This window comes from Drosophila pseudoobscura, chromosome X, assembly GCF_009870125.1.
Source record: "Drosophila pseudoobscura strain MV-25-SWS-2005 chromosome X, UCI_Dpse_MV25, whole genome shotgun sequence".
NCBI lineage: Eukaryota > Metazoa > Arthropoda > Insecta > Diptera > Drosophilidae > Drosophila > Drosophila pseudoobscura.
The window spans coordinates 5,841,448-5,854,739 of NC_046683.1; the positions used below are offsets into that span (position 1 = coordinate 5,841,448).

Genomic DNA, 13,292 nt, shown 5'->3' on the forward strand with positions numbered 1-13,292 from the left:
AGTGGCAGAGAGAGGCAGCAGGCAGCAGGCAGTGGCAGAGCCAGAGCCAGGCAGTAGCAGTGGCAAGTTGATCAAAATTGAAACAGTCGAAACGCAGCGCATATAAAAATTAAGTGGTTGTTGCTTTTTGATGAATTTCTACCTCGCTCGCACACGCACACAGCGAGAGAGCTCAAAGAGAGACAGATAGAGAGTAAGAGAGAGAGAGAGGCACCAACAACATGGCAACAATCTCTGCCCGCGTTGGTGGTGGCTTCGCTCTCTCGCTCTTGCCACACGCTCCATCTCGTTTCTGAGGGTTTCCTGGCCGCATGCCTCGTCGTCGGCTCGCAGATTGAATTTTCATTGCGAGCCGCTAGCGTCGTCTGCTGCTGCTGCTGCTGGTGTCTGTCTCTCCCTGCAACACCAACTGCACCCCCCCTGCAGCACGCGAATCGAATCGAATCCAATCGAACGGCGGACCGTACCCAAAGCTCGAGAGTGGAGCCCAGACCCTCAATCAGTGTGGAGCGACGCGTCTTCTTCAGTAGTGCACCGCCGCCGGCCGACGGCAGAGCCATACAACATACACAAGAATAAAAAAAAAGAAAAAAAAAAAAAACAAAAAACCAAAACACACACTGAAAAAACAGACTGTATATTTTTTTAAGCACGAAATTGAAAACGAAAAAAAAATCAAACTCCCGAAAAAGAGTCCTTTAGTGATCGATTCTAAGCGCGAGTGACCGAAACCCCAACACCCCTCTAGTTTTTGTGAGAAGATAAGTGTTGATACCCCCGAATGGCCCAAAAGTTCTGAGCGTGAGAGCCATAATGGTACTGGAGCAACGAAACAATCAATCTTCACCCACAGCCACCCACACCGCAGCGGACACCAAAAAGTACTCCATCAACAACAACAACAATAACAACAACAATCACAGTATCAACAGTAACAGCAACAGCAACAGCAACAACATCAATCACAATAACAATAGCAGCAGCCAGGACGAGGACGAGACGGAAGTAGTGGAAGTATCACCATCCTCCCGGCAAAGGACCACATCCAATCCGTACCCACATCCGTACCCCAATCCGAGTCCCCATTCAGGCCACCATCATCTGCCATCAGCCACGCCGCCGCAACAGCAACTGCAGCAGCAACGGTTGAGCGGCAGCAGTCCACCCACATCCCACTCCCACTCCCATTCCCATCCCAGGCCCAGCGTCAGTATGCCATCGGAGGGACTTCATCCGACGGCCGCGCTTCAGCTGTATGCGGCCGCCGCCCAATTGGCGCCCGGCGGCGTTCGAGTGCCGCCCTGGGGCCCCTTCCTGCAGTTCGGAGTGCCCGGCGTCTTTGGCCCGAACGGACCGTTCCTTGGACGGCCTCGTTTCGATGCCGCCGGCGGAGGACATCCCACCTCAGCGGCAGCTGCCGCCGCGGCCACACAAATGGCGGCGGTAAATGCCAGCAATGCCTTCGCCAATCTCACCGGACTGAGTGCGGCGGCGCTAAGGAATGTAAGTGCCGCCCAGACGACGGCAGTGGCCGCTGTGGCCAGCACTGTGGCGACTATCCAGCACCGATTGATGATCGGCAATCGGCAGAGTCTGCCGCCGGCGGGACCACCGAGCGAAGGATCCAACGAGGATGGCGGTAAGTCTATTGATTTTGGTAGAAGGTTCAGTAATAAGGCAGGATATGATTCAATCGAATGATTTAGTTGCATGCGTAGGGAGCTAGGAGTTCGGAAATATTTCTCACTTATGGGGGGATTACTTTTCGATTGGATGGTCAAAATATTTCATCATTAATGGATTTACTATCAGAAAAATTAAGTGCTTCCTTTCCCATCTAATCAGATGTTCAGCCGATGATCGTTTATTTTAAACCCATCGATTACTTTGTATAATATTCTTTGGAAGAAAACACAAAAGCCCTATCGCTTAGGGGAGATTGGTACGACGAATTAAGGTCATACGTCAAGTATCCTTGAAGATTCGTAGTCGAATTCGAGTACTTGAAGTACAAAGTATCGTTGATCGATGATCGGCAATCCCGCTGGCACTGCGCTTAACCCTAATCGACAACACGTGTGTTAGGTAATTCGCATTCCGTATTCCCCCATGAAATCAATTTCCATTGGAGACTTTCGCTTGTCTTTCGTCAGTTTGTGAATTTGCGTTCAGAGATCGGCTAATGAATTATCAAGCCCGAGAACACGCGTCCCCACATTATAGAGACATGGAGAGAGAGAGGATTGGAGGTCAGCGCCGTTGAGCGAACCATTTCGTCAGAGGCTACCCGTAGATTGTTTGTTAAATGTGTGATTGGAATTCATCCTGGTGTCGTTATCTGTGCGGACAATATGCTAATTCATTCAATTAGCCCTGCTAAATGCTTTCGGGCTGTCAGTCATGTCTATAGCCGTGCGCTCTGAGGCCGTGCGCTCTGAATATCAGTCAGAGTTGTGTGCTTTGTGCTTGACTTTTGCTACCTAAAAACATATTTATTGATTTAGCTAATCAGCGATCGATTATTATGTAAAATCCGATTGATTTTCTGATTTTTATTTAGCATACAAAGTATGTGGATTGGTCTAACGAATGCCCTGAGAACGAGCTGGGAGACGGAGACGCCTGCTGTGCGACACGGAAAGGTCGCATCGAGATTCAAATCTCGAGATTCGAGTTCCCAATGCCTACCCATAAATGATCAAACTATTGTGCGTTTTACTCGCATATATCGCTCCACAAACTAATAAAGAGGTGTCTCTATTCAAGGCAGACTCGACATTTCAGTGGGTTTCGGATTACAAGAGAGGATTTATTAGCTCTATAGGAATAGATATTCCGCAATCGCTCCTATTTCTGGAAACTATATTACCGAATAGCTTTTCATTCTATAAAAGTCTGGCTAAAGATAGTACGTGTTTCGTTTTGAAATCGCAATTTTGTTTAGAAAGATCTCCCCACTGATGAAGTGGGGTGGTGGTGTTTTGGGATGTTTAAAATATTGCATATTCGGCAAGGCCTGCAAGCCTCATTGACATCCTATTCTATTGAGATCTTCCCGAAGTGTATATTCTCATTCGGAATCGAAGGTTTATTTCCATTTGTGAACAGGGAGGGAGCTGTCTTTTTATATCATACCGCATTCCACAATGTTCTCTCTTCAATTCTCCGATTATTTCTATATATTTTTATGATATTTTTCAATGGAACTCTACCCACAGAAATCGCTGGCAACTAGGAATATGATTGTTTTATTCCATGACTATTCCATGCATTCTGCACCTTTAATATATTTCTACATACAAATGTATTTTCATCATCAGTTTAAAGTTCAATTCCACATTTCTCCATTGCTTTTAGATTCAGGAAACTCCTGTTAAAGAAAGGTCTCGATTCAATCATTGTTTCATTTACATATACTCGAACCATTTTGCACATTTTTAGACACCTTCTACAAGTAAATATATTCGAAGAGAATCTAGAATTGGAGGATTCATTTCATATTCCGCAATGCTTTTATTCCAGGAATCTCTTCTTAGAGACCTCTTTCTCGCCCTCTACTTCTCTGTTTCCGATGGAAATCATCTCATAGATGATTTATGCTCAACTTGTTTTGTGGTCATCGCCACTTTCTTTCTTTCTTTCTTGTGGTGGTGGGGGAGGGGGGGTTTATATTTCTTGTTATTGGACAATTGCTTGGAGAGCAATCACTGGGGTCCCGAAATTGATGGGACTCCATTTGCTTTGATCATCGCTCTCCGTGGCGCGCTCTCTGAGTGGAGAGCCATTAGCCAGTTCCAGATCCGAGTCCAAGACGAAGAGCGGGCTGTCTGGCCGTCTTCTGGCTGTGGCTCATTGACCAATTAGCATTAACAAATGATGGCTAGTTGGTGTAATTATGGCCATAATGCATATATCCAGTGCGCGCGGCCATTCGGCTCTCGGCGGCCACTCTCGTGGGGCGTTTGCCAGGGGCGTGGCCAGAGGTAAGCAGTCCTCGCTGCTTGTAATTAACTGCACTCACTGAAGGATGGTAGATCTCGGATCTGGGGCCTTCTGCGACATTAGCTGTGCGCCAGGCCGTTTAATTAATTGAAGCCAACACATGAAGAGACACAGAGAGGGACAGTGCGGCAACCACTTCCACAGAGACAGAGACACAGAGAGAGACAGACAGAGGGACTTCCTACTCCTTTGGCGCTTCAGCGCTTTAAAAACTAATTATTAATTTGATTTGATTCAATTTGATTAGGCCCGCGATTGCCAGATTGCAGATTGTGCGCCGCCCGTTGGCTGCTTGGTGCGGTGTGTGGGTGAAGGGAGGGGACTGGGGATTGGGGAATGGCCTTTTGCTCATTAATCATTTTGCGGCATAGAGTTGACATGCAGCCGAATGGCAGATGGGTGTGTGGGTTGTGTGGGTGGTGGTACGGGACATCATCATCATCATCGTCATCCCCACTCCCACTCCCATCATCGCCCTCTCTCTCTCACTTGACGTTTTCTTGTGCCGTTTTTCGTTTGCTCATTTCATGCCGGAAATGAAGAAACTGTCATAAGCCGATCGGAATCATTTATCATGCGATTTTCAGTTTTCTGCTTCGACGCCGCCATTTTCTGTGCTTGCTCTCTTTTCCTTTTCTCTTCACTCCTTACACTCGTTTTGTTGTTTCTTGTCTCCTAATGAATTCCGAATGGATTGAAGATGTGAGGGGGGAAGCGAGTGAATGGGTGGATGGGTGTTTCCGTTCTGCCCAAAAACAAAAAAAAACAAAAAACGGAAATCACTTCACATTGATGGAACGATGGAATGGAACGATGAACTGAATCATAAATCATTTTTCTGGCTTCGAATAGATTTCGTCGCCGTCTCCCAGAACTCGTTATTTCCTCGGAGTTTTTCTAATGGATTTCCGTTTTGTGATTGGGTTTTCGTTTTTTTTTCTCGGGCAAGTGAAGCTGTGAATAATTCATCAAAGTATTCATTCTGGCTATATGATCATCACGAATACTGTGCAACAGTTGTGCTTGCAGCAAGGAGTGCTCAAGAGAAGTGACTCCTTTGACAATACTTTATAGAGTGAGGCTTTCTCAAAAAAAAGCCTGCATGATATGGTCGTCGACAGTCACGCGTCAGTGTTTGATTGATGCTAATCAGTGGAATACTTATTCATGATTTTGGATCATGAAAAGATTTCGAAAAATTCCTACGTTCTGCGTATGAAAGATTGATAAGAAGTGAATCCCTGTACTATGTTCTCAATGAAAGAGTAAATGAAAGAGAATGTTTAAGTTAAGCAAATCCTTTTCCAATATATAGAGTAAGTTTTCTCAATGAAAATTCTGCATGATATCCATGATGACAGTCACGCGTTAACGTTGAATGATGTTGCTCAGTGGAATCCATTTCATTCGTGAGTTGAGATCATGACAATGGTCTCCCCACCATCTGCTAATGAATCATTCAATGGAAGTGAATCAAGCATGCATTAGGCTTTCGAGTCCTCTGTTGCTCCTTTGGCCAAATGCAATTAGGCGAGGAGTTTCCCCCCTTAATCCTCCACACTCCTTCAAATCCATAAAACCATTCTTTGCCTCTACTCGTCTTCTCTTTGCGTCTCTTCTTTTCCTGTTCCGTGAGTAACTTTTTTTTTATACATATATTCACTTTAATTTTTATGACTTAAGTGGCTCCTCACCTGCGGAGGATCGCAGAGGGTGGGGCAGGGGTGTCGTCTGGAGTTGGGGGTTGGGTCTGGGTCTGGGTCTGGCATTAGGGGTCTTTGGGGCTGAGGTGTGGGGGGTGTGTAACTGTTATATTGCCTGGATGACGCGAGCTGTAAACGAAAATAACATGCCACGGAATGTGACTGTGGCATGCAACACACACACACAAGTCGGTTCCGTTCCGTTCCCCGTGATATTGCCGCTCGATTCTTTGGTTCGTTTTTCGGCTTTTTGTGTGGAGGTTGGGGCCAGGCCCCATACGAGTGCAGCGGCGTTGCCAAATTGCAGTACGTCTGTGGTGGTGGTGGTGGTGTTGGTGGTACGCCTGCACATTGCACACGCTGCACAGTGGGTGCAATAATCATAATAAATTTCAATTATCGTTTTGCATTTTCAAAAAAACCACATGAATTATGTGTTCTCTCTGTTGCACTGTCGTGCCACTCAAAGCGCACTCCAAACACTCACTCACTCTCCGCGCGACTCTTCCGATTGCGAGTGTGAGTGTGAGTGCGAGTGCGGCAGAAGGGGCGGAGTAGTCCAGCGACTGTTATTATTAAGTCATTTGAATGCACTTTGTGTGCATGTGTGCGTATCTATGTATGCATCTGCGTGCAACCGCCCACCCCCCGCCCAACTATCCCGACTCAAACCCTCACACTCTGAAAGGGCGGCCTTCCTCTGCGTCCTGCGTTTTGTTTGTCGTCTGCCGTTTGCCGTTTGTCGCTTGTGCCTTTAATGTCTCTATTATTTCTGTGTATTTGGCGTTGTTATTGAGTTATTAACACACACACACATACACTTATGCACTGGCTTGAACACTCACACAGATACGATTCAGTCATAGTCCAAAGACTGACCGCGGGTCGGCGCGTCGTTTAAAACAAACGAGTTTTTTGTCGCTCTACAGAGCGCAGAGAGCCCCCGAAAGAGTGCTGCTGCTACACGATACGTTTTCCACCGTCGCTATTTCGCTGTTTGTTGGAACGAATGATACAAATATCTGTAGAAAGTCTGATGCTGCACATGTACTGGTTTGGTGGAATATTTCCTTTATATTCATATTATTTCACAGATAAATCCCGTCGGATTTTTCTTTAGTGCATATACCAAAACCTCATATCATTTTTCGTATATGTATAAGAACCTTTCCTTATACCCAATGGTAAGCCGTCGGTTATTTTCACAAAGATGGGGAATATCGGGTAAATATGTGCCGTGTATGCATAAAGCAGTGCAAAGGCAGTGAGTGCCAAAGCAGTGACTGAGGCAGCAGTTTGCGGCGGCGGCAGAGTCAAAGCAGAGAGTGAGAGTGAGAGAGAGAGAGAGAAGCAGAGAGGCAGCGTTACAGTGCCGCACGCAAAATTAGGTACACTTAACAGCAAAATGCAAACCATTCATTAGTGGCCGTCCTCTTGTTATTGCGCTTTAATGCTGGAGTGGATTGTGTGCGTATGTAGGTAGTCCACATCTTACACAATTGATGGTTGGGGTCGGAATTGGGCCAGAGGCAGAGGCAGGAACGGGGAGCAGGCAATGGGTATCGATGTGATTACAAAGTTGCAAGTGTTGTGGCATTTGAATGGCGCTCCATTGTGTCGACTGAGTCCCTGCACTCATTGCGTGACGAGTTAGAATATTGGGGATTTTATTGTAATGAACGAGCGCCCATCCATCCAACAATAATGGTATTCCTCAAACAGATTTCGATTTAAATTAGTCCTGAATTATGTACGCCATTATACACTTGATTACGTCAAATATTTAAGGTGAATGCACTATGATTCACTGATTATACATATATGGAATTGCTTTCAATTATTGAATGACAGAAGCTTTCATTTAAACGACAGATGGAGTGCATTCGAATGAACGGAACACATGATTTTCCATTGTAATTTGAATTCTTATTTGTTGATGGAAAAATCAGTCAAAGATGTCACCTGACTGAGCATCGAATGAGAGCCAGTTTTCCGTAAAGTAAATCATTCGAAAACATTCACTTTGCATTCGTTTATCCACTCACATGTATTCTCATTTAATCTGCTTTGTGCGTTCCTGCCCGGATGACCGTTGCTGTGTCCCTGAGAATGCCTCGTCCAGTCCCAGTCCCAGTCCCAGTCCCATCATCTAATATCCAACACCTTTCTGGCCCTCTCTGCTGTCCCCTTTCCCTTTTCGGATTCACTTTGGGTCCGATCGGAGCTAATTTGATAAATTGCGGGGTCTTTTGCATGCATTCTTTGTGTGTATCCTCTCTCTGTGTGTATCTGTATCTCTGTCTGAGTCTGTGTGTCAGTGTGCTTGCCACGCCCCCTCTGGGGGTTTAATCTAAATATAGAAAACTATACATCCTGGACCGGATCGGATCGTTCAGGGAATCGGACTGTCGACTGGGGAGCGGGAAGTGAAGTGGAGAATGGAAACGTAATTAAATTGTTTCGTTTTTATTGTAAGCCGACGCGTCGGTTAGACTAGAGCCCCCTGGAATGGGAGATGTTCGATGGGGTGGGGCGGACTGGGGGACCATTGGTTTGTAATTGAAATATATGATTATGAATATTTATGCATTTTGGCGCTGCTCCGTCGCTGTGTGTTTGTGCTCCTGTCTTGCGGCCGGCTTCATTTAAATAATTTTACCAACACTTAATTATAGGGTTTTTAGTGTCGAGAACAAAGTGTTTTTCGTTTTGTGTGTTGTTTCTCTATTAATTTTTGTGGGTTTTCAGGGTTTCCAGGTCCCATGTTCAAGGTCCCATGTGTGGTGGGGTTCGGGGGTTAGTTTTTGTTAGGTTTCTCCTTTTTTTTATGTTTTTTGGTAGAACCCTAATTAGTTTTAATAAGCCAACACCCCCTCTGTTTTCCATTCCATTGTGTGGTAGTTATATTAATGACTTGATTCTGACTTGAAAATTCATTTACATTTTCCCTATTTTCGTCTTTAGGCTTTCCTGGCGACGGCGATGATGACAGCAGCGCCGCCAAACGTCGTCGCTCCCGCACAAATTTCAACTCCTGGCAGCTGGAGGAACTGGAGCGGGCCTTCTCCGCCAGCCACTATCCGGATATCTTCATGCGCGAGGCATTGGCCATGCGGCTGGACCTCAAGGAGTCGCGAGTTGCGGTGAGTCTCGTTCCACAGGACCGAACATCCGCACCGTACCCGAGCACCTTTGCTGAGATTATACGCTTTGTTCCAGATAGGTATGGTTCCAGAATCGACGGGCCAAGGTGCGTAAGCGCGAGCACACCAAAAAGGGTCCCGGCCGGCCCGCCCACAATGCCCAGCCGCAGACATGCAGCGGCGAGCCAATACCGCCCAACGAGCTCAAGGCCAAGGAGCGGTAAGTGTCCCCAGAGCGATATACAGGGATACCCCGGCCCCCAAAAGTTTTCCCTCAGCTATAGCATGTGCCCCCTCCGTTTTCCCTGCTCTTTCCAGTGCCAGGCGTCGCAAGAAGCTGGCCAAGGCCATCGATAGGCAGGCGAGGAAGCTGCAGGCCAAGGGCATCACCGTCGACCTGGAGGCCCTCAAGGCCGAATACATATCACAGCACAAGGCGAACGGCACCTTCTCGGACTCGGATCTCGAGGACGATGGCATCCAGATCGATGTCGTCGGCGGCACCGACAGCGACGACGAGCTGGACAGCGATGCCGTCAGCCCGGCCCGCCACGGCCCCCAGCACGGCGGCCAGAGCCACTGCGGCCTGGACGGCGACGGGGACAGCTCGCGGGCGGGCAGCTTCATTGGCGGCGGCGGTAGCTTGGGCAGCCCCAGCTCCGTGGCCCCCTCCACGCTGCTCTCGAACGGCGGCGGCGTCTTCGGCAAGATGGAGCCCATGGATGGCGGCGAGTCAGAGGATCGGGAGAGGGAGAGGGAGCAGGAGTCGCGCGCATCGCCCAAATCGCTACTCTTTCCCGCCAAGGCCTTCCATCAACTCAACCTGCAGAACTCCCAGCACCACGGTGGCCACGGACACGGCCACGGCCATGGGCATGGGCACAATCACAGTGCGGCGGCCACCGCCGCCTCGGCCACGGCGGCAGCGGTAGCGGCGGCGGCCAACCTCGTCCACCAGACCTCGCCCATCAGCATCCGGCGCAGCAATCCCTTCAGCATCGAGTCGCTGCTCTTCAACAACACGTGAGGCAACCAAGCAGCGGAACAGGAGGTGGAGTTCAACCGAACCGCATTTGCTTCTCCATTGATTTATGCGTTCCTAGAGGTTTTTGCTCAGTTTTTCATCTCTTTTTGTCTATAAGTTCTCTAAGTTCTCTATAACTCTCCTCCCTCTTTAAAAGTATGGGTTCCGCCAGCACGTTATACAGACTACACGTTGACAAGTGAATGGCAACAGAAAATACAACTTTTTTTTTTATCAAAAATCGTATTAAAATATTTTTAAATATTTGCTTATCGTCTAAACATATTTGAATCATTCGAATCGAAAGTGTTCCATTTTTGTCTATTCACTAATGGGAAATTTGAACAGCGAATTCAGTGTCCTTCGTGTCCTTGTGGAACCCCGCTAATAGTTATCCTTCCTTTGACTACTCTTCGGTTCAGAGCTTGAATATTCTTAAGTGATTTTATTTATTCGACTATACAATAGAAATACATACAAACATAAATATATATTTTTTTGCGTATTGTAATTTAAAACCCCCTGTTCCAAGAGAGACTAAATTAGTGTTGTAAATGAATTTATTATTTTTACATTAAATACTATTAATTTTTTTTTTTTTTTTTGTTTGAAGCAATGCTTGAAATATGAGTAATATTTTTATGTAATAAAAAAACGATATCAACTAAGGACAAATTTTTTTCCCAGTGTAGGTATGAATGAATGTGCGAGTGTGTGCCAGTGTGTGTGTGTGTAAAAATGTAATTTAATTTAGCTCAAAAAAAGAAAGAAAGAAAGAGAACAAAAAAAAAACCACAAAGAATCGGATAGATACCCCCAAAACTTAAGTAAGAGGATGTTTTTTTTTTTTAATAAATATATAAAGATGATCCTAAAGAAGGGGAATAGTACATACAATATATTTAAACTATGAGAAAAATATGAGAATATGAGAAACACACACAAAACTACCACAAATAGAAATGCAAATGAAACGGAAAATGAACAAAATTATACTGTATCGAAAAAATTATTGTCAAACAAGAAATAAAAGAACGAAAACTCTGTAAAGAAAAACCCACATAAACGAAACATTATGCTTATTATTTTTTGGTTTATTTCGTGTCGAGCTTATCCACAAAGTAATACGATTCCAACACAAATAAAACTGAAAGCAAATCTCCCAAAATCCCCCACAATCCCCCCCATTCACGCAGAAATTTACTCAAACAGAACAAGAACAAAAACAACCACAGCAAAAAACAGAAACGAAACCTAAAAACCCGAATTGGGGAAGCAAATTCAATAAACAGCAATTTAAATGGCATCAAAAATACACATATACCTAAATGAGCAAACACTGAAAGCGTTTTCCTTTGCGAAATGGTGTGGAAATAGCCATGGATATGGTGTGGAAAATGGAGAAACCCAACAGGAGGGTATCGCTCTGATAATGCATTCCCGCATCAAGCGAAATGTCCATTTAATAACCATCTTTATATGATGCATTAAACACACCCGAAAGTTGCCAATTGACCATCAAAATCAAACAATTCCCAGGCAGTAAAGTGTCCAAATAAAAAGGGGAATATGCCGCTTTTTTCGAGTTGAATCATTGGAATCAAACTCACTGAAAGAGAAATGCTGCAGACCGACGGCACTGGAACATAAGAAGGTTTGGAGACCACTTGAAAGGATATATTATTCCCTTGATTCTATTTTATTTTGGGGAAACACTATAAGAGATATACTGCGGAAGAAAATTTCAAAAACATTTCATAGAATGGAAATTGGTTGGATCTTTAATCCACAATTATTCATCTAGGGAGTTGAAGGAAGTCAGAGGAATGTTAGACAAAGGATTGGCTATGGTTCAAATAATACACATACTAGGTATTGCCTTTTAATAAAAATCTTTATAGCACCCAAAAATCAAGCAGGTCATACTCTGTGCTGGTAGAGAAAAACAGTGGACTATCCTTCAGGCAGAAGAAACTTGCATCACGGCCACAATGTTGGGCCGGAAATCATCGAAAACTTCATTCAAATAAAATTTGAACAATTTTCATTTGCTTGAAGCTGAACTGGAACATTCCCGACCCAAATCGGGCAGACTCTGGTCGAGTTATCACCGAATTATGAGAAAGAAACCAATGAGCAGAGAAGCATCCCCATGGGGGGCATCGTCTGGAGCAGGAGTGCCAGGAGTACCAGGAGTGGACAGGAAACCAGTCGCAAGTCGAAGGCCAGCGAAGTGTCAATTGAATTTGCATTCATTCTGAGGTCCAGCCCCAGCCCCAGCCCCAGCCCCAGCCCCAGCCCCAGCCCCAGCCCCAGCCCCAGCCCCAGCCCCAGCCCCAGCCCCAGCTTCTGCTTCAGGTCCGGTTCGGTTCGGCCAGTTTGAGTTTTGCTTTGATTTCGGGTTACGGGCTTGGGCTTTGCTTGTTTTTTTTTGGTTTCAATCTTGTGGGGAACGGTAACACCGATTAACCGTTTTGGACTCTCCAGAGTGAACTCCGATGCTGCAGCTCCTGCCTTTGGCTCCACACAGCGGGTGGGGGGAGGCCATGGAGATGGGGAGAAGGAGAGGCATAGCGGCCGCTTTCATGGGAATTTTGTGGTGTAGCTCATTTCATGGCAATTTTATTGCTTATTAATTTTTCAGTGTTCGCGCTTTGCTGTTCGTTCCCCCTTCCCCTTTCCACTCCCCCTCCCCATCCCCCCCATCCCAGTTATTGTTGTTGTCTGTGGCATGCTGTTAATGACTCCACACCATACCGTTCTGTACTCTGTGTTCTCTTTATTCTGTATTTGGATGATCGTCTCGTCTGGTCGGGCCTGTTGATATGATTATTACGTTTATGGATTTTAATAATTGTGCATGATTTGAAAGATTTTCCACATCTTCATCGGCAAAGCCACAGCCGATACGGACTCGTGCCCCCGTGGAGCGTTTCCATTTCTTTTTCTTTGCCTCGTTTTTTGTGGCTCAATTACTTTTCGATGCAAATCAAATTGGACGACGCTCTTAACTATTCTTCACACGTTTTTCATTAGGTTTATTTGAGCACATCTCCTACGAGTGTATCTATCCAAATGCCAGACATTCAAATCTGAACTTTCCAGCTCCTTAAACCCTACCAAGAGACCAGAGATAATGCTGCCCTCCCAATCCTCTCTCTTTGGTCGCGCTTTTGTTGTAAATGAGTTTTTTATTGAGCTGGAAAAATATATTTTTGTTAAGCTTATTGTCCATTGTGTGATTGTTTATTGGACGGGGAGGCATTTCGTTTTTGAAACAACTGGCAGCTGGCTAATGCCCTTCATGGTCAAGAATTTATCCATGACTATAAAGGAGATAAAGAAAATCAAGAAAATTACAGGAAGAATGAAAGGTTAAATAATTTTACATTGGGGCTATAGTTGTGGTAATACAAGGAC

The 13,292-nt window shown here is 45.5% G+C and overlaps 1 protein-coding gene across 2 annotated transcripts; it reads left to right on the top strand.

Moving 5' to 3' along the window:
- The first annotated feature begins 275 nt into the window (after window positions 1-275).
- Window positions 276-10,857, top strand: unc-4. Of its 2 annotated transcripts, XM_001355153.4 has the most exons (4): window positions 276-1,639; window positions 8,670-8,848; window positions 8,929-9,068; window positions 9,167-10,857. In XM_001355153.4, the coding sequence occupies exons 1-4, from the start codon at window positions 814-816 to the stop codon at window positions 9,873-9,875; spliced, it is 1,854 nt and encodes a 617-aa protein (XP_001355189.3). In that variant the 5' UTR covers window positions 276-813; the 3' UTR covers window positions 9,876-10,857. The 2 variants fall into 2 exon arrangements, with proteins under 2 accessions (XP_001355189.3, XP_015042135.2); XM_015186649.2 differs by lacking the exon at window positions 9,167-10,857 and having other exon boundaries at window positions 286-1,639; window positions 8,925-9,062.
- The last annotated feature ends 2,435 nt before the right edge of the window (window positions 10,858-13,292 follow it).

What these genes read in the sequence shown, in the direction of transcription:
- unc-4 (XM_001355153.4), top strand. Translation starts at nt 814, where the DNA reads ATGGTACTGGAGCAACGAAACAATCAATCTTCACCCACAGCCACCCAC. An exon ending in AGGATCCAACGAGGATGGCG is followed by an intron (nt 1,640 to 8,669) that starts GTAAGTCTATTG and finishes TTTCGTCTTTAG; the next exon opens with GCTTTCCTGGCGACGGCGAT. An exon ending in GAGCTCAAGGCCAAGGAGCG is followed by an intron (nt 9,069 to 9,166) that starts GTAAGTGTCCCC and finishes TGCTCTTTCCAG; the next exon opens with TGCCAGGCGTCGCAAGAAGC.